The 25697-nt window shown below is 43.4% G+C and overlaps 2 protein-coding genes across 10 annotated transcripts in view; one reads left to right on the top strand and one right to left on the bottom strand.

Moving 5' to 3' along the window:
- Nucleotides 1-10916, top strand: part of KDM3A (lysine demethylase 3A) — a 63212-nt gene extending 52296 nt beyond the window's left edge. For 5 of the 8 annotated variants that reach the window (XM_033838501.2, XM_033838502.2, XM_033838500.2 and 2 more), the window contains 8 exons: nt 357-528; nt 3022-3109; nt 4317-4447; nt 7651-7770; nt 7851-7990; nt 9248-9424; nt 9506-9640; nt 10215-10916. In XM_033838501.2, the coding sequence (XP_033694392.1) occupies nt 357-528; nt 3022-3109; nt 4317-4447; nt 7651-7770; nt 7851-7990; nt 9248-9424; nt 9506-9640; nt 10215-10295 (1044 nt within the window). In that variant the 3' untranslated portion in view covers nt 10296-10916. Of the gene's footprint in view, nt 1-356; nt 529-3021; nt 3110-4316; nt 4448-6420; nt 6532-7650; nt 7771-7850; nt 7991-9125; nt 9425-9505; nt 9641-10214 lie in introns of those variants that run through there. The other 3 variants (XM_033838504.2, XR_004521797.2, XR_004521796.2) reach the window with 3 other exon arrangements.
- A 13177-nt stretch (nt 10917-24093) lies between these two features.
- The window catches only part of CHMP3 (charged multivesicular body protein 3), an 82221-nt gene continuing 80617 nt past the window's right edge, over nt 24094-25697 (bottom strand). For both annotated transcript variants that reach the window (XM_019942230.3, XM_073791165.1), the window contains 2 exons: nt 24971-25085; nt 24094-24620 (listed from right to left, as the gene is read on the bottom strand). In XM_019942230.3, coding sequence (XP_019797789.1) covers nt 24478-24620; nt 24971-25085 — 258 coding nt within the window. In that variant the 3' untranslated portion in view covers nt 24094-24477. The remainder of the gene's footprint in view (nt 24621-24970; nt 25086-25697) is intronic.

Below are 25697 nucleotides of genomic sequence, written 5' to 3'. Positions count from 1 at the left end.
TCCCTGCCTGCTAGCAATAAGCTGCAGGCCAGAGGCAGCATCCTCTTTGGACCGGGCGCTCTCGCTGCCTTTGTCTCTGCTTCACACCCCCTGCCCAGCCCTGGGCCTTGGCATTGGTATTCTGTGAGTAGTGGGATCTGAGTTGGAAGGTGTGATCCTTGCTCTTAGAAGCTCACTAGTGTAGTTTGAGGGGTGTGTGTAGCAGGTGACTCAGGGGACTAAGCTGTCACTTTGGGATCTGAGACTGGGGACCAGCCACAGAGAAACACGTCAGCAGCTGTTTGAGAAAGGGCTGCCTCGGGTGAAGGGACGGAGCTGGGGGAGTTCAAACTAAAGTCTTCGTTCTCTCCTCTTAGCCAGTGATGGTGTCAGGAGTGCATCATAAACTGAACACTGAACTTTGGAAACCAGAATCCTTCAGGAAAGAGTTTGGAAATCAGGAAGTTGACCTCGTTAATTGCAGAACCAATGAAATCATCACAGGAGCCACAGTAGGAGACTTCTGGGATGGATTTGAAGATGTTCCGAGTATGTATTAAAGACCTTTTAAGGGGGTTGAGGATGTGAAAGGAGGGGGCACGGGAGTAGCAGCAGTCTGTGGCCCTCCAGCGGCAGCGACAGCATTTTCTGTGACTCTGGAGTCTAAAATCAGTGTCTTATCTCCTCTTCCCCTTTCTTTTTACAAAGTTTATGCTTTTGAACTGAGGCAGATTGCTTTGTAGTTCCTTAGAGAGTGAGGTTTTAGTCACCTCTTCTTCAGGTGGCTCCAGGTCTGTCCTGTGACAGAAATGTGCCCAAGGGGAGGGGAGCACAGGGCCAGGGCTTGTGACTCAAAGCTCGTGGTTTTATATAGCCTCTTCATTATGTTTAACAAGATAGGTAGAGCTGAAAGTACCAGAGAACGTGAATCCGTTGAACGCACGTTATCCTGGTCACTGCCTGCTTCACCTGGGCGTGGGGTCACTGCCTGCTTCACCTGGGCGAGGGGTCACTGCCTGCTTCACCTGGGCGAGGGGTCTCTGCCTGCTTCACCTGGGCGAGGGGCATGGTGGTGGTAAGGAGGCTTGAGTGTCTGGTGCCGAGCTTGGGCCCTTTCCGTGCATTGGCCAGTCAGTAAACTGTTTGCAAGAACCCCTTCGTCAGCACAGGCACCTGGCCTCATGCTCCCACCCGCACTGGAGGGCTTGGCCAGTTCATTCTTATTAGACTCAGTAATTCAACTTTGCTCATTTATCATTCTCATTCTTTCACGACATATTTTTACCTTGTAATCTGCTTCCTTATTTCCCATTACCCACGTTTGCAGGTTATGGCCCGCACTTTCAACGAACTTTAGAACAAAGGTTTAGCTAACTCTAAGTAGGGCATGATGGGGGTTTCCACACGTAGAGGTTAAGGTTGGGTTTCAGACATAAGGTGTTTCCCTGGGGATCAACGTCTGAGATGGGGGAGGAAGCAGGACCGGGCTGGCAGAGGGGCGGGCTGCGGCAGAGGCCAGCGGAGCCTCAGCCAGCCTGGCAGGGAGCTCTGTAGCAGGCATCGCCTCTCATTGTCTCAGACTGGGCTGAAGTGGGGAAAGTCAGGGCCTTCATCCCCTCATCTCCCTCGGCCTCCAGGTGGTGGTGCCCCACGGAGGGCATGACCTGGCAGGACAGCTCTCTGCAGCTGACGCAGACCCCAAAGCCGTGTCTGGGCAGCAGGTCCTTTGAAAGGGGATCGAGGGCCACACGTACTACAGTGTGCTCTCCAGTTAGGCCTGGGTTCAAATTCTGACTCTTGATATGTACTTGCTGTGTACGTGAGCTTGGTAATTGCATCTTTCTGGGGCTCACACTTCCTCATGCCTGCAAATGGTTACGGCAGCCCAGAGTCCACCGCAGCCTGCCTTTTCCATACTGATGATTCTGCTGCCCAGATCCCCTGGTACACCACCCATGCTGAGACGCCACTGGTGTCCTGAACATACACTGTACCCGTATTTTCCTCTGTTTCTTGTCTCCTGGAGTGTGCACCTGTTCAAACTAGGTTATGGGACTCGGATGACTACAGGACGCTATACAAATGTTAGTCCTCATGAATATAAGGTTTGAAACTGGGTTCCAGTTTCAGTTCTGCTGTTTAATTTCAATAGCTGGATGGCCTCAGGCATATGTCAATTTCCTCATCCAAAAGCAGAAGTATTAAATAGTGCCAGATCTCACTGGGATGTTGGATTTAGTTATAAGGACTAAATGGTTAAAACACTTGAGCAGAGACTGGAACACAGCAAGAAGTGAAATGATAGTTATCATTGCTGTTACTCATAATTGTCAACGTATTTTTTTCAATTAGAGCTCCTTGGTTCTTGGTTCCTTCACATCACCTGCAGTGGGTAACTGTGCTATTACAAAAAAACAGTTCTGACTAAACCCTGTACGTGTCACCTAGAAGATGGGGAGGTGGGGGAGAGTGGGCCCTATTAGCCCTAGCTGTCCCTGGACAGAACATCAGGTAGCTTCAGTCTCTCTGAGCAAAGTAAGTCATTTCTATTTCATGCTGGCCTCAGAAAACTGGGTTTTCTAAAATCTGTGGCCCTTTGATTGTTAAATTGCTGTTCGTTAGTTGGGGGGCTGCTCACTTCTTCTAGAACACTGTATAGGAGGAGATTGGATCTGTCAAAACACCACCTATGTGGAATAGACAAAAGGGAGTGGCTGAAATCTCAAGAAGTAGCAGTTGAATAAGCATTTAGAAAAGACAGGGCTGCAACACAAACTCGTTGGTGATCTTCAGTTTGCTACCCCTTGCTGCTTCCTGGGTATGAATGGATTTCTCGGCACCGTAGAAATAAAATAATTGGCCATTTGCAGGAGGGGAATGTTGAAAAATAATATTTGTATATCAGATGTATCAGGTTATGAAGATCTTGCAGAGATAAGTTTTATTTGCATTGTTAAGGCTTAAAGTGCTCATTTGCCATCCATTTTGGTCTGTTTCCAAGTTATGAACAGTAGCAATTCAGTAATTCCGGTTACCTTGCAGACCGCTTGAAAAATGAAAAAGAGCCAATGGTGTTGAAACTTAAGGACTGGCCACCAGGAGAAGATTTTAGAGATATGATGCCCTCCAGGTACGATTATGGGGAGGGGAGAGATGATCCTGTCCTTGACTTGGTAGGATAAACTTCTTTTGAGGTGGTAAGATGAAGTTACTGACTTTTAAATCTGGTTCACTAGTGAAAACTCCACGCATTTCCACTGTAGTGCTCCGCCAGAGAAGAGGCCGACTCAGACGTGCACACACTGATGTGGAGGCAGGAGTGAGATCAGACATGCTAGGGTTGGGTATAATACAGTGATACCGTTGCTTTAGATGAGACAGCAGAATTGCTAGATCCATTTTCCTGAATTGAGCTTGAACCTTGCAGAGAATCCTCAGAACTAATGAATAATATATCCCTTAGTGTCACTACTTATCATCAGGAATTTGTTGCTCAGATTTTTGTCTGCAGTATTCGAGATCATTTTTTTTTTTTTTTTTGCGGTACGTGGGCCTCTCACTGTTGTGGCCTCTCCTGTTGGCGGAGCACAGGCTCCGGACGCGCAGGCTCAGCGGCCATGGCTCACAGGCCCAGCCGCTCCGCGGCATGTGGGATCTTCCCGGACCGGGGCACGAACCCGCGTCCCCTGCATCGGCAGGCGGACTCTCAACCACTGCGCCACCAGGGAAGCCCTCGAGATCATTTTGATATATATGTGGGATGTAGGAGAGAAAGAAGATGTCTTTGTTCATAAGCACTGTAATTCTAATCTTAAATATTGGTTTTTTTAAATTTATTTTTTATTGAAGTATAGTTGAATTACAGTGTTGTGTTAATTACTGCCGTACAGCAAAGTGAATCAGTTATACATATCTATACACTCTTTTTTTATATTCTTTTCCATTATGGTTTATCACAGGATACTGAATATAGTTCCCTGTGCTCTACAGTAGGACCTTGTTGTTTATCCATCCTATATATACCAGTTTGCATTTGCTAATCCCAAACTCCCACTCCTACACTTTCCCAACCCCCTCCCCCTTGGCAACCACCAATCTATTCTCTGTGTCCCTGATTCTGTTTCTGTTTCATAGATAGGTTCATTTGTATCATAGTTTAGAATCCACATATAAGTGATATCATATGCTAATCTTAAATGTTGTTAATGATAGCTATCTCCATCTTCACGAGCACAGATATTTTCGTTGTTCCTTTTGGTGTAGAAGGAACAAATCAAATCCCACGATATATTAGAAACACAAGCTTATTTTGCAAATTCATGGTTCTCTCGTCCTAGGTTTGATGATCTGATGGCCAACATTCCACTGCCTGAGTACACAAGGAGAGATGGCAAACTGAACTTGGCCTCGAGGCTGCCAAACTACTTTGTTAGGCCAGATCTGGGTCCCAAGATGTATAATGCTTATGGTAAGGAGGAAATGGCTCACTTGAAAAAATTATTACAGAAGTAAGGCAAGTCAGAATGTTTGGAACATTGATTTTTGGGGAGGGAGAGATGGAAAACGTCTATAACCCTAACCCTTAACACAGCAGTAGTCTTCATGTTTGCATATTTCCTTTCATTCCTTGGCCACGTGCATGTATATTTCCGTTTCATAGTTGCAGTTGTAGGGCACATGCCATTTAAAAAGCTTCTCCTACACCTAATATTATACAGTAAAACCTTTACATGTTGCTTAATGGTTTTTAGTGTGATCGTTTTTAACGGTTGCATGGTACACAATTGAATGAATGTAATTTTATTAATTGTTTTAATGTTGCCGGACGTTTAGGTCAGTCTGCTAGCATTCCAGCTGTTTCAGCATCTGCTACTCTTAAATTCAATGTTCTGTGTTGGTGGGTAGTAGTTAGCTACTTAAGCTAGTACTGAAAACACCCTTGGAATTGTATTTCTCCGATTTATTTCCTTCCTCCCATAATGATCCCAACTCCAGTCTCTCAGACTTGAGGGTGGCAGGCCAGAGTCTTCTGGCAGCTTTGCCACGTTCTCCAGATGCTGTTGGGAGAGGGAGGGCTTGGACCTCAGCCCCCCACTTCTTCTGTTCCGGTGGGGTCGCCCGGGGAAGCGCCTGGAGTGAGCTCAGGGGACGTTCCAAGAGGGGAGTTTACCTTGGGAAGTTGCCACAGCCTAGATGCCCAGATGTTCCCTTCCCCCGAGCCCTTCAGAGAAGCTGGATGGCTGGGACTTCAGGGCATATTCTGTTCACAGGGAAGATTTGCAATGAATTTACGTAAATGGAAGCATTTTTCCGCTAAAGCAAATGGTGTAGTGTTGCAGAGTGATTATCCATGCCTCACAGAAATGATGCAGCTTTACAGGGTAGAAGTGGTTATTTGAGAAGTTCTCAAAATAAATAGTCGGCTTGGTTTAAATGGCTTGACAGCAACTCTTTTCCTCCTAGATACCAACAGATAGAGGGCAGTGTTACTCTATAATAGCTTTTCCTATCAAAATTGTTCCCGTTCAGAGTAAGCAGTTAGGGATTGAAAATAAAGAAAACGTGTTCATTTTCAAACACCTCGCACCTTATCATAAACATCATTAGAGAGCGGTCATTTTTCAGAAGTTGGGTGACTGAGCTGTGACTCCTCTACAGACGACGTAGAGTGAAAGGCTCTTTGGAAAGACCACACAGTCACCCTCTCTCCAGCTCCAGCACCAGCACTACACATGGGGACCAGGACTTCAGGACAATAGAGGGGACGGTGACCTGATCAGGATATCCAAGGGGCATCTAGTGGCAGGTCTGGGAGGAGGACTTATGTCTCCTATCTAGGCTTGACCCAGCCTCCAACCCCAGTGCTCTGTCACCCAGCAGCCCCTACGGTGTCAGCTTGTGTTCTTTTCATAAAAGTCCATGGTGTGTTTTGTTTCAGGATTTTCTATTTTCTGGGAATCCTTTCCCTGGGACCGTTGTTTTTGGTTCCATCTGAGTTCAGGCTCTCTCAGTTTAGAGCCTGGTTTTATCAGTGTGCCGTCACCCGTAGCTGGGATTGGCTGGACTTGGGGCTGACGGCTGGGTAGGTGTCATTTCCTTCCTCTTCTGCGGAACACTTTTTACTCAGTTTGGCAACAGCCAAACCAGCAAGCGGCTTCTGACGAGGCTCTGAGACTTGCTCACCGTTCGTCCCTCCTCCCAGCTCCGTCTCCTTCCTCCTGCCCCGTGTTAGCCAACACCCTGATGTTTGTGTTTATCATTTCCTTACATTTATAGCTTTACCGTATGTTCGTGTTCCTGCAGAACATTCTTTAGTGTTTAACCTGCCTTTGCGCTTTATATAAATGCAATCAGACTGGGTGTTCCTCCGTGCCGTCGTGAATAACTGTTCATTTCATTCGTTTGCCTTCTCTCGTGTTAATTGTTTTTTTCTCTTCTCAGATTTTACTTGTTTATTTTGTACTATAGAAAATTTTCCAAATGCACTGAAAACGTGAGAGTCCAGGACAGTGACTTCCCATATACTCATCCCCCAGTTACAACAGCTCTCAGGTTCTTTTTCCATAATTGCTTCCTTATTTCCTCCCTTTATATTTTTCCTTTACTATTTTAAAGGAAATCTCATATATCCTATGATTTTTGTCCAATATCTGTTGCTTTACCTCCTCCTTGGGCTGATATTTCAGCAAACTGGAAAGAAAGGAAAGTGCAGCAGAGCCCTAGGGCCATGGTCCGCGGTTGAAATGATAAGGTCCCCTCTCCTGTGTATAGCTGCTCCTAAACCACAGACCCCTGCAAGCCAGAGAGAAGTTCCTTGGCCTCCGAATGAGACAGGGCTGCTTCAGGGCCTGGCAGGTTAGAAAACAGCCTCGGCTTGCCCACCCGAGCTATGCTTGGCTCTGCTGCCCATTCAAGAAGCAGTGACTGCATGTCAGGACGTGCGTCCCAGGTAACCGCAGGGCTTGGCGAGCCTCAGGGTGAATGCTGAACAAATGAGCCTTCTCCTGGGGTGAGAGGTTAGCGTCTCGGATTATGAGTACCAGCGCGGACCTCGTGCTCAGGCTCACCTCTTCCGCAGTTGAGGGATCCAAGGAACACGTGGGCAGCGTTCCTTCTTGCACTGAGTACATAGTCATTTGAGGTCCCAGCTTTACCCGTTTCTGAGGGGGGTTTCTGTTAGACTCCCCATCTTACGTCTTACCCCAGAGTCCTTCTAGTCTGTGTCAACCAAAGCTTGAGCTCCCCTGCTTGAGCAAACATCCTTCTGGCAAATCCAGCCTCAGCAGAGTCCACTGTACGTTCTCGAGCCCTGCTTTCTAGGTTTGGCTTTCTTTTCTTGCCAGCATATTGACTCATTAAAAAAATATGTTTCAAAATAACTTCATCAAGGATTTTTAGTTGTTCTCAGCAGGAGGAAACCTATTTTGCCTATCACCAGAAACAAGTGCTAGTGTTAGGAGTTGGTTTTTTATTCTTACAAATAAACATTTAATAAGAACTTTTTTCCCCAAAGTTGAAAGGATAAAATAACTTAATGTTAAATATTGTTCCATTACTTTTATATGATCAGAAAGGTAGCTTTTAAGTTTTGTGACCACGTATTCCAGGGAGTGGGAAAGACTCAGGCAGTCTTTGCTGTCTCGGTAAATTTAAGGCATTTTCTGTTTGCAGGATTAATTACTCCAGAAGATCGGAAATATGGGACGACAAATCTTCACTTAGATGTATCTGATGCGGCTAATGTCATGGTCTATGTGGGAATTCCCAAAGGACAGTGTGACCAAGAAGAAGGTAGGGTGCTGAGCATAAAAGTGGGGCTTATTCTCTGAGCTGGGACGTTGTGGTCTGATGTTTGCTCTCTCTTGCTCCAGAAGTCCTTAAGACCATCCAAGACGGAGATTCTGATGAACTCACGATAAAGCGATTTATTGAAGGAAAAGAGAAGCCAGGAGCCCTCTGGCACATATATGCTGCTAAGGACACAGAGAAGATACGAGAATTTCTTAAAAAGGTGTGCTCCTTACCCTATGGCATGTGAAGAGAGAGAGGCAGAATAGCAGTGTTATACTACATGTCGAGACCTGACTGGGTTACTGGAGAATAATCGCAGCTTCGAAAGTTAGATCTGTGCATCTCAGATTGGATAGGCTGAAGCTGGTTGCTAAGGAACAACGATTTCTAGATGATTAGGCTCACACCTCTGAAAAGAGGGAAACTTATCTTTTTTCTTATGTCTGTGTGTTATGTCATAGTGCATTTGGAAGTTTTTGTGCTCTCCCTTCAGGGTAGTTCCTCTGATGATCACGTAGTGTCTATTTGTTTTTATTGCCTTAAAAATCTAAGCACTTCAGAAGTCCATGTATCATTTCTCTGCTCTTGATAGCTGTGCTTCAAGTGAGTTACTGAGGTCCCTGTTGGTTTTATCCACCCTCATTTAGTAGTAGGTCAGGAAGACCTCACACCCTACTGTGGCCATTAGCTTATGCGGGAAAGGGATACAGGGACTTTGAAGATCCAGGTTTCCAGTAGTTAGCAGGTTGTTCAGCAAGGGTTCTGTGTGGAAGTTCTAGGCAGCTGGAAAGATGGGCATATTCAGTTTTTAACCTGTTCGCCACTGAGGCTGCCAGTTGCGGCCCAGATATCTGTGGCTGGTATTCTTCAGTTGTTCACGAGGAGTGGATAGGAACGCTCCTAGCCTGCTGCCTGGTGCCAGGTTAGACCCTTAACCAGCATTTGCTTCAATCAAGATGTTTCTCGCTAAGGATAATTTGACTCTTCCAGAAAACCTGCCGGTCGCCATACTGTCCCTTTGATAGTGTCACCCTGAGTCTGTGCTGCCAGATACTGGGTCTAGAGTAAACGAGTTTAACCTACAGCCAACTGTGGGACTGTTTCATAACTCACATTGTTAAGTGAATACAGATGTTTAAGAACTGCAGTCTAGCAAGTCTATTTCTAAGGAGCTTAAGTCTACTGACATTCAAAAGCCTAGGCCAAGATACTGTCCTAACAGTGTTTACAAAAATATGCAGACTGCCACTCACGGTTCACAGGAAGTGACAGAAGGGAACCCGCATTTTCCTTCAGTTTCCCCTTGGGTCATTCAGTTAATGTCTTTGAGTGCTATTTTCTCTTTCTGCCAACAGGGACACGTGTTAAAGAAGGCCTGACATTTACTGACTGACTGCCCACACTGTCCAGGGGGCAAAATGCCCTCATGGAGACCCAGCGTGTCACTCAGTTTCATAATACTCGGAATGTGTTCTAGGTATCAGAAGAGCAAGGTCAAGAAAACCCCGCAGACCACGATCCCATTCATGATCAGAGCTGGTATTTAGACCGATCACTAAGGAAGCGTCTTCATCAGGAGTATGGAGTCCAGGGCTGGGCCATCGTGCAGTTTCTTGGAGATGTGGTATTTATCCCAGCAGGAGCTCCGCATCAGGCAAGAGCCATTACTTTAGTCTTCATTCTCCTTACGCTGTAAACTTCGGCACGTGTGACCGTGTGGCCTGTTGTCTTCCAGGTTCATAACTTATATAGCTGTATCAAAGTGGCTGAAGATTTCGTTTCTCCAGAGCATGTTAAACACTGCTTCTGGCTTACTCAGGAATTCCGCTATCTGTCACAGACTCATACGAATCATGAAGATAAATTACAGGTAAAAATGGCCGTGATTCCTGGCATTCTCTGACTCTGGCTCCGTAGCTCATTACCGACCCTATAAAAATAATCAGCAAACTTGGCCATACCACCACACTTGGTACAGTGAGTTGATGAACTGGCTTTATGTCTAGTCCTGCTGCCTACTTAGGCAAAGGAGGAATAAACATGGAGGAAATCTCATTTTGGTTTAGAGGCTTTCAGTAGTGAGTCATCTAACATGATTCCATGTTTGGAAAACTAGGGAAATAGATAAACTCTGAAAAATAGAGCTGTACCTTGGGGCTTGCTTGTGTCTGCGCTCACTGGGGGCAGGGCCACGTAGGATCAAAGCCTCTGGAAGGGGGAAAATGAGCTTTTAAGTTCTTCAAAGGGGGCATGGGTTTAAAATGTGTATAAAATAACAGCCTAAAGGAGCCCAGGGGCCTTTCAAGTATTATTAACATTTCATATTGAATTTTGAGTTTTAAATTTCAAGAGCATGGTATAAAATTGGTAGGGGGAAGGTTTATTCTTACGGACAGATTTTAGATCTCATGGTAAACTGACCATATTTTCTCTCGTTTTTTCAGGTGAAGAATGTTATCTACCATGCAGTGAAAGATGCGGTTGCTATGCTGAAAGCCAGTGAATCCGGTTTTGGCAAACCCTGAGGGTCCCAGAGGCGCCTTACCCCTGCACATTGGAAGTGAATTACTGGCAGCTGTTCAAACTCTTCAGGCAGGAATCCTGTGGACTTTGAGACTCATGTTACCTCATCTTCTTTTTTAAACTGTACCCACCTGGTAAGGGTACTCTGTCTAATGTATATTTCTAGTGTTTACAGACACTAAATGTGTATATGTAGTAACTATTTACAGAACATGCATCCTTAAACTGTGACTTCTCACCTAGTGCAGAGCTTCTACCCAGCTGTAAAAACAGAAGCCCGTATCAGCTCTGGAACAAGACCTGCAGTTACTCCCCAGCTGTGTGGTTGGACAGCTTAGTCAAATGGGTTATAACTCTTAGGAATCACCGCGCAGTTTATTTGGGTTGTGTTTTGTTGTGTCTGAGTACCCCCTCCCCGACCCCTTAGGGTTCAGAAGGGCAGTGGAGGAAGCGACCACCGACGTTTGGATGTTGTATTGCCTTAGGGCTGGCATTATATAGCAGAGGTCAACTACTGCACCATTCTTGGGGTTAACCATCTTTAGTTAAACGGAGTTTTAATTTAAATGAAGCTTTGCTAATTTTAAGTGTTAAGCATTTTGCATTAAAGTATTCATATAATGTTTTGACTCCGTTTATTGGCATTATTCTCTGGTTGCAGAGTCAACACACACTTCATCAGTGTTACAGGTGTAAGAGTTTGCGCCAGGAACTCATCTTAAAAGCACAGAAATTTGATGCTCTAGTGATTTCTGAGTGGTTATTACAATGCTAACACGGGAACAAGCTTCTCCCCAGCCAAGCTGAAACTCCTGTCACACTTCCGTAAAGGAACACCACTGATTAACTACCTTTAGAAGTGACAGTTAACCAAAAACCAGATAGTGACGGGTTAAATGGTTCTAAAAAGGCAAGAGATCAAAATTCTTTGTCTCTCTTCTGACCCATTATAGTGTAAGAGTTTACAAAGGAAAATGAAATTATTACAAGTTTTAGAACGGTAGTATCTAAAATAATCATCTCTATGAAGAAAGAAAATAAAGAAGATTGATTTGATTGATTCTCCTAGACAGCTGTAGCTGTACTAAAAGGAATTAAATTGAAATCAAGTCGTGCAGACAAAGACCTAGAGCCTGGATTTTTACCTGTGAGCTCAGAGTAGGAGATCGAAGATCCCCGCCTAATGTCAGCCCACTTCAAACCAAAATCTTCCATGGATGAACTTTCAAAAACAAAGTTTTCTGAAAAGAATAAGTAGAAATATCTACCTACCTTAGTGGGAAACGTCTTGCCTGGGAATTTCTTACCAGAAGCTTCTTTATACAGTTTTGGATCTAGAATTGGCACTGTTGATTAGAAATCTCCAATAGGCGAAAGAAGAGGAAAACTTGAATTCTCTATAGAGAAAATCACCTTCAAGCCAGGCCTCAAAGGAGTCCCACAGATAGTTCCAAGGACTGTTATTCACAATCAAATGCACTGTATCCACAAATATGGAAACTGAAAGCTACCACGAGCAAGAGTCAATGCAAACCTGAAGCTGCCATATTAAACGTGCAGAGTTTGTAGGTTCTGGAATGATCCAGCACTTATTTTATATTCTGAAGTGTTTAGTATGTTTGAAGAAATGAGAGTATAGGAATATGATGAAAGAATGAGATTGCCAGAAATGACCAGATTTGGAAAGAAGCTGAATAGAACTTAACAGAAATGAGACATGATGGTTAAAATTAGAAATTCAGCACATGAGTTAAGTGGCAGAAAAAAGTTCTTTTACAAACTGAAAGATTGGTAAAAATAACACAAGACAGCATTGAGTAACAGGAAACTGTAAAGAAGTGTTAACTTGTAAGGCGACACGGAAAAGTATAGGTTTGACCATCAGTGACAGAGAATTAAGAGACTGGTGAGGGACGGTGACATTCTGAGACTGAAATTTTTCCAGTACTGACATGTCAGATTGAAGAAGCCTAACTAAATCAAGATAAATAAAATAGCCACACCTGTGCTCAAAACAAATAGGTTCTTAAAAGTACCCAGAGGGCTTCCCTGGTGGCACAGTGGTTGAGAGTCCACCTGCTGATGCAGGGGACGCGGGTTCGTGCCCTGGTCCGGGAAGATCCCACATGCCGCGGAGCGGCTGGGCCCGTGGGCCATGGCCGCTGAGCCTGTGCGTCCAGAGCCTGTGCTCCGCAATGGGAGAGGCCACAACAGTGAGAGGCCCGTGTACCACACCCACACAAAAAAGTAGCCAGAATGGGGAAAAACATTGTAAACCTTCAAAGAGGTGACAGACTTAACAGCTGACTTCTTAACAACAACGGGGGGTGTCAAGAAAGTAGATGCCACTCTTACTGTGCCAGAGAACATGCCTGAAAATAAGTCTAGACACAGCAAAATGATTTTCCCTGTTCCTACTGACATTTTCAGATAAAAGCCAGTTTCTCTTCAGGCCCTTGCTGAAGAAACTTTTCAGAATATCCTTAGGATTAAAAAAAATAATAAGAAAAAGAAAAAAAGAATATCCTTAGGAAAAAAAAGCAACCCACATCATGATGCAAGAAAAAACGGTGTACAATGTAAACTGTAAATTCATGGATAATCTTAAGGAACAGTGGAACAATATTGTTAGAAGTCTGGATAAAGTTCCTCTAAAAGTTAAACATAGAATTAACGCATGATCCAGCAATTCCACTGCTATGTTTATACTCAAAAGAACTGAAAGCAAGGATTCAAGCAGGTACTTGTAGACTCATGTTCATAGCAGCATTATTCACAAGAGCCAAGAAGTGGAAACAACCCAATAGATGAACAGATAAACAATGTGGCATATCTATACAGTGGAATATTTCTCAGTCTCTTAAAAAGGAAAGAAATTCTGACACAGGCGACAACATGGATGAGTCCTGAAAATACACTAAGTGAAATATGGCAGACACACAGAAGGACAGATATTGTATGATTCCACTTATATGCGGGACAGTCATGTTCCTAGAGTAGAGACAGGAAGTAGAATGATGGTTACTGGGGCTGAGAGCAAGGGGAACCGGCAGTTACTGTTTAACGGTTACAGACTTTCTGTTTGGGATGATGTTGTACAACATTGTAAATGTCCTTACTGCCACTGAATTGTACACTTAAAAATGATTAAAATGGTCAATTTTGTGTTATGTGTATTTTAACCGAAATAAAAATTAACTCCAAGTAGGAAAAGCTTTTGGAGTTGAATGAGAAAATGACATCCTTATTTTTTTAATTGATTAAAAAGGCAGGAAAGAAGGAAGAAGTGGGACTTTTCTAAATGCAAGTTTCCCCCACTATTCAGAAGTATTGAAAGTAGAGGTTTCCTCTGAAACTTTTCGCGAGCGTAGAAGCAGGTACCTTAGGACACATCCAGCTGATGGATGCACAAATAAATAGACATAAGGCACAGATGCTCACAGACACAGTTCCAAGCTATGGCGCCTTGATGCTGAGATGCTGAGTGTAGTTTCCCGGGAAGGAGCTTGGCAGTGCCGCTCTCACTGCTCAGGATGCATGCTGCCTCTGTAACACCTCTCTGCAAAACAAACGCTGAATGCTGTTTTCACATTTTGCCTTTTTTTTGCTAAAAGCAAAAATCCTCTTCAGATTTCTTTCAGTTAGCAAAAACAGGTACTAACGTAGGTATTTCGTAAAACTGAAGTAGTGTAAAGCGAACTTTCAACAAGTGGACGATACTTGTGCTCCAGTTGCAAGATAAAGATGGTCTGACTGGATTAAGTAAAAGACTTGACTACATACTACTTACAAAAGATACAGTTTGTAGGTTAGAAGTAAAAGCATGGAAGAAGTTATATCATGCAAACGCTAACTGTATGAAAGCAAATATGGCTCTATCAATGCCAAAGTGATTTTAAGATAGGGTTTTACCAGAGGGAAGTTGCTTTCACAATCATGAAAGGATTCATTCAGCAGGAAGCTACAATAATCCTAAGTATGAACCTAATAACAGAACTTCAAAGTAAGATGAAGCAAAATTGGACAAAACTAAAGGAGAAAACAAGTTCACAATCACAGCTGAAGATTCTCACCCACCTCTTTCTGTAATTGATACAATAAACATATAAAACCAATACAAATATAAAATATTTGAACCTATCAAACAAATGGACACTTGTTAGAACACTAAAGCCAGTGGCTGCAAAATACACGTCCATGTCAAGCGCACATTGCGTATTCAAGAAGCACCACACACTGCCCCAGACAAAGGCAACTGAAATTCTCAAATGTCGCGAAATTAAGCAGCATGCTTCTAAGTAACCCACTGATCAAGAAAAAATCAGAATGGAAATGAGATACTTGGGACGGAATAATAAAAATACAACCATTCAAAAGCGGTGGAATTCAGTTTACAACAGCGCTTAGATGGGAACGTATAGCTTTAAATGTATGTGTACGGGACTTCCCTGGTGGTCCAGTGGCTAAGACTCCATGCTCCCAATGCAGGGGGCCTGGGTTCCATCCCTGGTCAGGGAACTAGATCCCCCATGCCGCAACTGAGAGTTCACATGCTGCAACTAAAGATCCTGCACACCGCAACAAAGATCCTGCCGGGCCACAACTAAGACCTGGCACAGCCAAATAAGTAAATAAATAATTTTTTAAAATGTATGTGAAGTAATGTTTCTTTCTAAAATGTTTAGTAGAAGCACTTCATCAATGAAAACGTGCAGTAGGATTTTTAACAGAGGATTCAGTTTTTTCAACAGATCTAAGACTATTCAGATTTTCCTTTTTTATTTTTTACTGTATGTTTTATGTTAGCTATGGCCTTGTCATATATGACACCATATATATTCAGGTGTGTTCCCTCTGTATTCACTTTATTGAGAGTTTTTATTAGAAATGGATGTTGATAGCTCCCCGTCAGCCATATATGATCCTGAGGGTAAACAGCCAATACTCTTCAGTGTACTGTGTTGCTTGCATTTTTTACAGACTGTGGTTTGTGTTTTCACATCCTGTAATGTCTGCAAAACGCCCATCTGCATCTGCTGCTTCCAGTAGGAAGAAGAGGAAGGCAATTACTCTTGCGATAAAACTCAAGGTAATTGCCCAGCACGAAGGTGGCAAGCCAGTAATGATCATCGCACGAGTCAGGAATTTTCCATCGATGATAACGATCTTAAAGGATAAGAAGTGAATCAATGACGCAGTGAAACAGCATCAATTAAATACACCATCATCACGAAGAAAAGAGCTGGGCTAATGGATGATATTGAAAAATTACTTGTCACGTGGAAGACCAGATACAGAAACGTGCACCACTTAGCTGACTGATGACCCAGGCTAAGGCAAGAAGTCTTTTCGATTCACTCTTTATACACAAGTGTTTACAGCAAGTCATGGGAGGTTTCAATGCTTCAAAAGCATCATAATTTTCGTAATGTGAAATTCAACACTGAGGCAGCAAGTGCCGATGCTAAAGGTGTTGAAGCTCTTAAGGAAGAGCTATATAGGATGATCGTGGGTGAGAAATATTTGCCGGAACAAAAAGTTAATATTGATGAAAAAAGCTGGTTCTAGAACTGTATGCCAGAACACGCATACATTCATGAAGAGTCCAAGACAATGTCAGGCGTTCAGAGACCATTTAACACTGCTTTTGGGTAGAAATGTTGCAGGGTTCAAATTAAAGCCTTTCCTAATGTACCCATTAGAGAATCCTAGAGCATTCAAGAATGTGAGCAACTTCCCATTTGTTATTCCCATAATAAGAAAGCCTGGAAACAGTAGCATTGTTTGGAGACTTTGTTTTAACTGTTTGTCACAGGCAAGAGAATATTGTAGGCAAAACAACATCCCCTTCCAGCTGATCTTGGACAGAACTCCAGGGCATCCACAGCGTGTCTGTGACACGCATCCTGATGTAAAGGTGGTGTATTCGCTCCCAAACAACCACGCTCTAAATGTGAACCATCACTGCAGCATGCGAGGAAGTCACACAGCAATGCGTGAATGGCATTTGGAAGGAAGTTCTGAAGACCTACATGGACGCACTGAAAGGCTTTTAACAAAGATTCTACTGTTGCCGAAATAGTAAAGTAACCAGATGCTAGTGCTCGGGAAGCAGCTAGAATCGGACGTTGATAAAGAGGATATTCATGAGCTTCTCGGCATCGAGGCTAAAGAGCCTTCCAATGAAGAGCTGATTGAACTGGAGGAAGAAAGAAGTTGAGGCAGAGGAAGAAGTTATACCCGAGGCACCAAGAAAGTTCACAGCAAAGAAACTGGCAGAGGCGTCTGCTGCTATCACCAGTGGTGTACGGAAGTTACAAGAAATGGATGTTAATTACAAGAGATTGGCAAGACCTGGCAGGCAGATACAGGAAGCTCTTGCTTACCATAGAGAAGAAAAACTATGCAGTCAAAACTGGTTATCTTCCTGAAGAACAAACAGTATGCCTGCTAAACCAAGTGTCAATGCCCCAGGTCTTTCTACCGGCTATCCTCAAGCCTCATCAGAAGAGAGACTGATGACCCTGTGGCTGTAGCATCCCCACCATCCAGCAGTTAACTGTAGTTCAATCCTTCAAAATTCTTCAGATCCAGTGTGCTTTCAGCTGGGTACATTACTGGTGAGTACCCATACAGCCATTCTGTTTTTCACTTTCAAGTACAGTATTCAATAAATTACATGAGATATTCGACACTTTATTATAGAATAGGCTTGTGTTAGATGATTTTGCCCAACTATGGGCTAATGTAAGTGTTCTGGGCACATTTAAGGTAGGCTAGGCTAACCTAGTAGGTTAAGCGTATTAAATAAAAAAATTTTTTAACATCTTTGTTGGAGTATAATTGCTTTACAATGGTGTGTTGGTTTCTGTTTTATAACAGAGTCAGCTATACATATACATATGTCCCCATATCTCCTCCCTCTTGCATCTCCCTCCCTCCCTATCCCACCCCTCTAGGTGGACACAAAGCACCGAGCTGATCTCCCTGTGCTATGCAGCTGCTTCCCACTAGCTATCTATTTTACATTTGGTAGTGTATATATGTCCATGCCACTCTCTCACTTCGTCCCAGCTTACCCTTCCCCCTCCCTGTGTCCTCAAATCCATTCTCTACATCTGCATCTTTATTCCTGTCCTGCCCCTAGGTTCTTCAGAACCATTTTTTTTCTTTAGATTCCACATATATGTGTTACCATATGGTATTTGTTTTTCTCTGACTTACTTCACTCTGTATGACAGAGTCTAGGTCCATCCACCTCACTACAAATAACTCAATTTCGTTTCTTTTTATGGCTGAGTAATATTCCATTGTATATATGTGCCACATCTTCTTTATCCATTCATCTGTCAGTGGACACTTAGTTTGCTTCCATGTCCTGGCTATTGTAATAGAGCTGCAATGAACACTGTGGTACATGACTCTTTTTGAATGACGGTTTTCTCAGGATATATGCCCAGTAGTGGGATTGCTGGGTTGTATGGTAGTTCTAGTTTTAGTTTTCAAAGAAATGTCTATACTGTTCTCCATAGTGGCTGTATCAGTTTACATTCCCACCAACAGTGCAAGAGGGTTCCCTTTTCTCCACATCCTCTCCAGCATTTATTGTTTGTAGATTTTTTGATGATGGCCATTCTGACTGGTGTGAGGTGATACCTCACTGTAGTTCTGATTTGCATTTCTCTAAGGATTAGTGATGTTGAGCATCCTTTCATGTGTTTGTCCCGTTGTGGAGCACAGGCTCCGACGCGCAGGCTCAGCTGCCATGGCTCACAGGCCCAGCCGCTCTGCGGCATGTGGGATCTTCCCAGACCAGGGCACGAACCCGTGTCCCCTGCATCGGCAGGCAGACTCAACCACTGCGCCACCAGGGAAGCCCTGTCCATTTTTTGATTGGGTTTTTTTTTTTTTTTTGGATTTTGAGCTGCATGAGCTGTTTGTAAATTTTGGAGATTAATCCTTTGTCAGTTGCTTCATTTGCAAATATTTTCTCCCATTCTGAGGGTTGTCTTTTCGTCTTGTTTATGGTTTCCTTTGCTGTGTAAAAGCTTTTAAGTTTAATTAGGTCCCATTTGTTTATTTTTGTTTTTTTTTCATTACTCTAGGAAGTGAGTCAAAAAAGATCTTGCTGCGATTTATGTCAGAGTGTTCTGCCTACGTTTTCTCTAGTTGCGGCGAGCAGGGGCTACTCTTCATTGTGGTGCTCGTGCTTCTCATTGTGGTGGCTTCTCTTGTTGTAGAGCACAGGCTCTAGGCGCGTGGGCTTCAGTAGTTGCGGTTCACGGACTCTAGAGCGCAGGCTCAGTAGTTGTGGCGCACGGGCTTAGTTGCTCCGTGGTATGTGGGATCCTCCCGGACCAGGGATCGAACCCGTGTCCCCTGCATTGGCAGGCGGATTCTTAACCACTGCACCACCAGGGAAGTCCCTCTCCTTCATTCTTGAAGGATAGTTTTGCTGGATGTAGAATTCTTCATTGAAAGTTTTTTCTTTCAGCACCTTAAATACGTCACCCCACTGCCTCTGGCTTCCATGGTTTCCGATGAGAAGTTAGATGTTAATCTTATTGAGGATCCCTTGAACATGAGGAGTTGCTTCTCTTTTGTTGCTTTCAACATTCTCTGTCTCTTTTCAACAGTTGGACGATAATGTGTCTTAGTGTGGATCCCTTTGATTTTATCTTGCTTGGAATTTGTTGAGCTATTTGCATGTATAGGTTAATATCTTTCAGATATGGGAGGTTTTCAGTCATTATTTCTTCAAATATTCCTTTTGCTCCTTTTTCTCTCTCTCTTATCCTTCTGGTCCTCCCATAATGCACGTGTTGGTGAGCTTGATGGTCTCCCACAAGTCCCTTGGGCGGTGTTCATTTTTCTTTCTGCTTCTCAGACTGGGTCATTTCAGTTGTTCTGTCTTCAAGTTTACCTATTTTTTCTTCTTCCTCCTCAAATATGCTGTTGAACCCCTTTAGTGTATTTTTTTTTTCATTTCAGTTTTTGTACTCTCCAGCTCCAGAATTTCTATGTGGTTCCTTTTTATTATTTCTCTTTATTGATATTCTCATTTTGTTTGTATATTATTTTCCTGGTTTTCTTTACCTCTTAAGCATATCTGAGACAGCTGGCTTAAAGTCTTTGTCTAGCAAGTGTGGTATCTGGGCTTCCTCAGGGATGGTTTCTGTAAATTTAATTTTTTTCCTTTGAATGGGCTGTACTTTCCATTTTCTTTGTATGCTTTGTGATTTTGTTGTTGTTGTTGAAAACTGGACATTCCAATATTCCAGAATAATTCTGGAAATCAGAATCTCCCCCTTCCCAGGGATTTTTCTGTTCTGAATTATTGAAGGCTTAGCTGTGTTCAGCCAGTATTTTGACAGAGATTTCCTTGAATTTCAGAACCTTAAAAAACAAACAAAAACACCTCTCCCAATCTTCTATGGATTGGCTCTGTGCTGGGACACTCTTAACACTTAGCCAGACCATTTATGATTCTGCCTCAGCCTTCACTTTCTGAATGCACCAAGCCTATAGGTCAAGCAGCGATGAAAACTGGGGTCTTTTCAGGTCTTTTCTGAGCATAATTCCTGTCCTGCTTTTCTAAATTCCCCAGTATACACAATTGCTTTTGAATGCACTAATATCCCAAAGAAATCCTCTCCCTGGCTTTTCCTCCCAGGTTTTGAGCAGTCTCTTGTAATCTTCTGCCCCAGGTGGCTCTGCACATTAAAAAAAAAAAAAAAAAAAAAAATCCTTAACATGTTTTCAAACAAAACTTGCTGCTTTTCCACCCTGAATAAATTCCAAGATAGGCAAACCAGAGATGAGCACCTTTAGTCTTTCAGGATGGCCCTTAGATTGGGGCAAACATGACAATTTAGGAATAAGGTCTTCTCTCTTTCCCTGGGACTAGGGACCAGGGTCTCACATTTGAGAATGTGGGCTGCCGTCTTCAAGACCGCTGCCAAGCCGGGAGAGAGGTTTGTCCAGGGCAAGTAAAAATGCCACAAAGCTTTCTTTCTGTTTTGAAGGGTTTTTTTCTTAATACAGCATCTTCTTGGTTGCTGTAAACCTTTGTTTTCCAGAGTTCTGAAAAAGTTGGTTCTGACAGTTGCTGGTACTTTTTTCAATGTTTCTTTGGAAGGATGGGTGTTTGGACCTGTCTACTCCTCCATTTTGCTGACAACTCTATAAATATATTATAAAACTATAATTAATTATATGTAAATGAGAACTTCCTTAAGAAAAAGTATTTCCCTACTGGGGTTTAGACTTGGATTTCTGAAATGGTTCAGTGGCTAGGGAATGTTCATTCTGGTATCTCAAAAGGAAACTGCTTGGTTAAATAAATTGGTAAAAGCATATGGAAAGGCTGTGAAAAGTTAAAAAAAAAAACCTGCTTTATGTTTATTTCAACCAAACATTTCGCAAGTTTATTTTCACTTATGAGCCTTTCTTATTGGTAATACAGAATAGCATTTGAAGAGCATCTGTCACTAGGGTAGGACAAGGAAATCTGTCCAGTTTTTCAAAGCTTTGAGTTTTCACAGTTGTTCCCATAAATACAGCTATGGGGTTGGATTTTAGGGAGGTGCAGAGGCAGGCATGACTAGTACTATTCTGGAGCAAATATGAGTCATAACCCCTTCTCTCCAGGAGTTCTGAGACACACCTTTAAGTATATGACACAACAAAGGGCCTAAGGCCAGGTGAGCTGTACAGCCGGCAGGGGCTCAGGAAGGTGTCTTTGATAGACAGCATGGGGAGAGCGGGGAGGGACAGAGAAAGGAAAGCTGTCATCTGCCTGGAACGAACTGCTGGGTGATCACCATAAGCTGATAGTGATTTTTAAAGAGTAAGCTGTGTTTGAAGACAACACAAATGAGTTGGCAGTGTGGAATGCTATTCTGGAATGCAACCCTTTCAACTGGGTTTTTTTGGGCACCAAGCAGATTCATCTGGGGATGGGGTGGGGAGCGTGGGAGCTGGTGCTGTGCTGGACCTAAATCAAGGGCCTGAGGTTTAGAGGAAAACTTTTGTTGCAGGCGTTGATATCATGGTTTCCCTTTCCGGATTGCAGACCTTTCCAGGGCCAGGAGAGTATCTGACTCACCTTGTTTCCACTGATACCCAACAGAGTATTGAGGGAAAATGGAAGATGCGGCCTGATAACGAGCCAGGAATGCTCTTTCCTCAGCCTGAAAACAGGAATGGAAAACTCAGGACCTCTTAGACAATTCAGACAAACCAACCCTACATTGAGATGATTTTATCTGAATGGTGGAAAGAGTGCTTGTCATTATTCTGCCCATCCACGCACCTGGATAAACACTGATTATCCACATAAGGACAAAAATGCTCAGGGGTTATGAGCATTCCTTAATTCCAAAATCATTCTGTGAATAAATTAGCCAGATAAATGCGATCGTAAAACTATATCCTCTCAATATGTCAGTTCCTCTCAACTTGACTTACAGATTCAAAGCAGTCCCAGTCAGAATCCCAGCAAGTTTTGTGGATATTGACAGATGAATTCTGAAGTTTATAGAGAGAGGCAAGAGACCCAGAATAGACAACACTATTGGAGAAGAACAAAGTTGGAGGACTGATGCTACCTGACTTCAAGACTTACTATTAAGCTACAATAATCAAGACAATTTGGTACTGGCAAAAAAATAAGCAAATACATCAATGGAACAGAATAGAGAGCCCCAAAATAGGCCCACATAAATATAGTCAACTGATCTCTGATGAAGCAGTGAGGGCAGTATTCTGCAGCAAAGATAGTCTTTTCAACAAATGGTGCTGGAATAACTGGACATCCACATGCAAAGAAATAAATCTAGACACAGACGTTACATGCTTTACAAGAATTAATACAGATCACAGACCTAAATGTAAAATGCAAAACTATAAGACTACTAACAAAATAACATAGAAACTCCAGGTGACCTTGGGTATGGCAATGACTTTTAAGATCCAATATCAAAGGCACTATCATGAAATAAATAATTGGTAAGATGGACTTCATTAATATTAAAAACTGCTCTGTGAAAAACAATGTGAAGAGAATAAGAAAACAAGCCACAGATTGGGAGGAAATGTTTGCAAAATGTATTTCTGATAAAGCACTATTATCCACAGTATACAAAGAAGTCTTAAAACTCAGCAATAAGAAACAACCCAATTAAAAATGGGCAAACGTTCTAAACAGATACCTCACCAAAGAATATATACATATGGCAGAAAAACACATAAAGAGATGTCCAACATCACATATCATCAGGGAAATGCAAATTAAAACGAGATACCGTTACACACTTATTAGGATATAGTCAAAATCCAAAACACACCACCAAATGCTCGTGAGGGTGTGGAGCAACCGGAACGCTCATCATTGCTGGCGGGAATGCAAAACGATACAGCCACTTAGGAAAACTGTCAGTTTTTTACAAAACTAGACATACTCTTACCATAAGATCCAGCAACTGTGCTCCTTGGTATTCGCCTAAATAGTTGAAATGCATGTCTACACAAAGACCTGCACACAGACATTGATGGCTTTATTCATAATTGCCAAAGCTTTGAAGCAACCCAGACGTCCTTCCGTAGGTGAGTGGATCGTGTGGTGCATGCGGGCAATGGAACATTATTTAGCACTAAAAAGAAATGGCCTGTCAAGCCGTGAAAAGACATGGAGGAAACTTACATGCATATTACTAAGTGTAAGAAGCCAATGTGAAAGGGCTACGTACTGTATGATTCCAGGAGCAAATGTACTTGCGGGGTGTGAGATGTCAGTACATACAAGTGGGAGATGGTGCCTGTGTCAGGGCCAGAGGTGTACATGGGAACTCTATTTTCTGCTCAGTTGTGCTCTGAACCTAAAACTCCTCTGAAAAATAATGTTTACTTAAATAACAAACTGTATCCTAAAGATGAAATCAAGAGCAATAGGACGGTCCCCTGGATTGAAGACTCCCATTTTGCAGGATGAGACTAGAAGGCCCTCGCTGCAGCACATCAGATACACTTGGGTTTCTCCATACAATCTACAAAACCAACCTGGGAGAGAGTGGTTGGGGCACACGAGACTTGGGCCAGAGGGACCTGGGTTGAACCCCAGTTCTGCCACGTCGTGACTGTGATTTAGGACATGTCACTTCAGCAAGATGAGCTCTTTTCCTAATTTGTAAAGACTGAATGATTACACATGTTAAACAGCTTTGTAAACTGTCAGGCCCACACAAATATAAATTGCTACTGCTGAATTATTTCAAAATATAACTTAGAAATGTGTGAGTTGTTGACAATGCATGACCACACCATGCCTCTTTCACCCGTCAGCTCCTGGCTTTGAGAAAGCACTGATATGTACGCCCATATCCCATATATCCAAGACAGTCAGCTTAACGCAGGGAAAGGCAATCAGAGGGTGAAAGAGGCCTAATCTCACAGCTGTCTGCAACTTGCAATGGGAAGGAAAGGGAGGAAAGCTACAGACACACACACACCCCTCAGGACACACATGATATAGTTCCCCAGCCAACAAGACAAGGGGTCACAATTCCCAAGGATACTTTTGCTTACACAGATGACAAAAAGCAGAAGAGTAGCTCGCACAGCACATCTGTGAAGGCTGGGGAGCACAGGGTCCACAGAGCAGAAGCCCTTTCAGCTGAGCTTCTGAATCCCATGTGCCCTGCTATAGCACCTCCTCTTTCCAAGGCCAACATATAAAATAATTTGGGACAGCAAACACCTTGAAAGTTCATTGCACCCAACAATCTACAATGAGACCAAATGTTAAAGCAGAAATTTATTAAAATCCATTTATATAGTGTTTTACAGACAAAAAAAAAATATACAGAGTCCTCAACATTCAGGCAATCGACTCTATTCTCAGAAGTGCTTCGTGAGAAGACACACTTCTTTGCCCTCATCCCCCAAAAGATACTTCTGTTTATTCCCCTGAAAATGATGCATTTATTACACTGCCTCTCAAAACAATTCCATTGAGATCCCCAAACCTCTGCAGAGAGTGAAGAGAGATTAGCAGAGAACATTCTCCAGAACGCAGTGCCTCACCCAGAGGTGTAGTGCAAGAGATACAGAAAACGGCGGAGGCTTCAAGGAGTGCGCGCCCGGTGACAGGGCCGGAGGAGAGCCTGCGGGCCTGGCTGGGCGGCCCTAGCTGCGGAGTGTGGCCAGACGGGACTGCATGGCCTCCAGGGCCTCTTCCTCCTCCTCATCTTCTGATGCAGCCATCGCTCCTGCAAGTTCAGGCTCTGGGAGGGCGTCGGTCACCTTACTAGGTGCTTTGCCCAAGGCCCCTGTAAAGAGACAGCAGGCAGATCAACAAAACATCAGCTTAAGCAAGTGGTCCCTCATTTTCTCTGTCCTCCATACCTGGTTCAGTTTGACAAGAAACAGAAAAGGGGCAATAAAACAGCTGCTTGGGTGGGGTTTTGCTCACTATGACAAATGTGTGCAAACACCAACTTCTAATGATATGAAAGTCATAATAACTAAGGATTTTGATTGTTAGAACTTTGGTTCTAATCTAAAATAACAAATGTAGAAGGGAGTCATAATCTAAAGAAAAAGCTACTAGTTAATCTTGCGGATGCAAGAAGAACAGCCATAAAAGGAGAGGGGAAAGAGGAAGGATCTTGGGTCATACCTGCGGTGATTTCAAACAGAATTTTGTCAATTTCCATTTCTGCTGCTTCTTCCATTTCTTCTTGATCATCCATGCTTTCAAAAGTGTCCTCTAACATCTCTTCTATGATCCCAGCCTAAACACAGAATAAACCATGTCACTTCCCACAACTGTTCTATTCTTTTTTATAAATTTATTTATTTTTTATTAATTTTTGGCTGCGTTGGGTCTTCATTGCTGCACGCGGGCCTTCTCTACTTGCAGCAAGCGGGGGCTACTCTTCGTTGTGGTGCGTGGGCTTCTCATGGCAGTGGCTTCTCGTTGCGGAGCACGGGCTCTAGGCACGCAGGCTCAGTAGTTGTGGCACACAGGCTCAGTAGTTGTGGCTCGCGGGCTCTAGAGCGCAGGCTCAGTAGTTGTGGCACGTGAGCTTAGTTGCTCCGCGGCATGTGGGATCTTCCCGGACCAGGGCTCGAACCCATGTCCCCTGCATTGGCAGGCGGATTCTTAACCACTGCGCCACCAGGGAAGCCCCCGCAACTGTTAAATCCATTCCCAGCAGGCGCCCCTATGGGCCCAGCATCAACCGAGCTCTGGTGTCTCCAAGTCCTGTCCACGCTTTCAAGAGCTAAGCCACAGACAGCTGGCTGCAGGCAACACCGCATGCTGTCTGCCCTCTCTGGAGGAAGCAAAAAGCCAAAGGGAAATTGCTCTCCAAATTTAGTACCAAGGTTGGAGGGGGGTGCCT

This window comes from Tursiops truncatus, chromosome 14 (assembly GCF_011762595.2).
Source record: "Tursiops truncatus isolate mTurTru1 chromosome 14, mTurTru1.mat.Y, whole genome shotgun sequence".
NCBI classification, from domain to species: domain Eukaryota; kingdom Metazoa; phylum Chordata; class Mammalia; order Artiodactyla; family Delphinidae; genus Tursiops; species Tursiops truncatus.
This window is presented reverse-complemented; position numbering and strand designations above follow the sequence as displayed.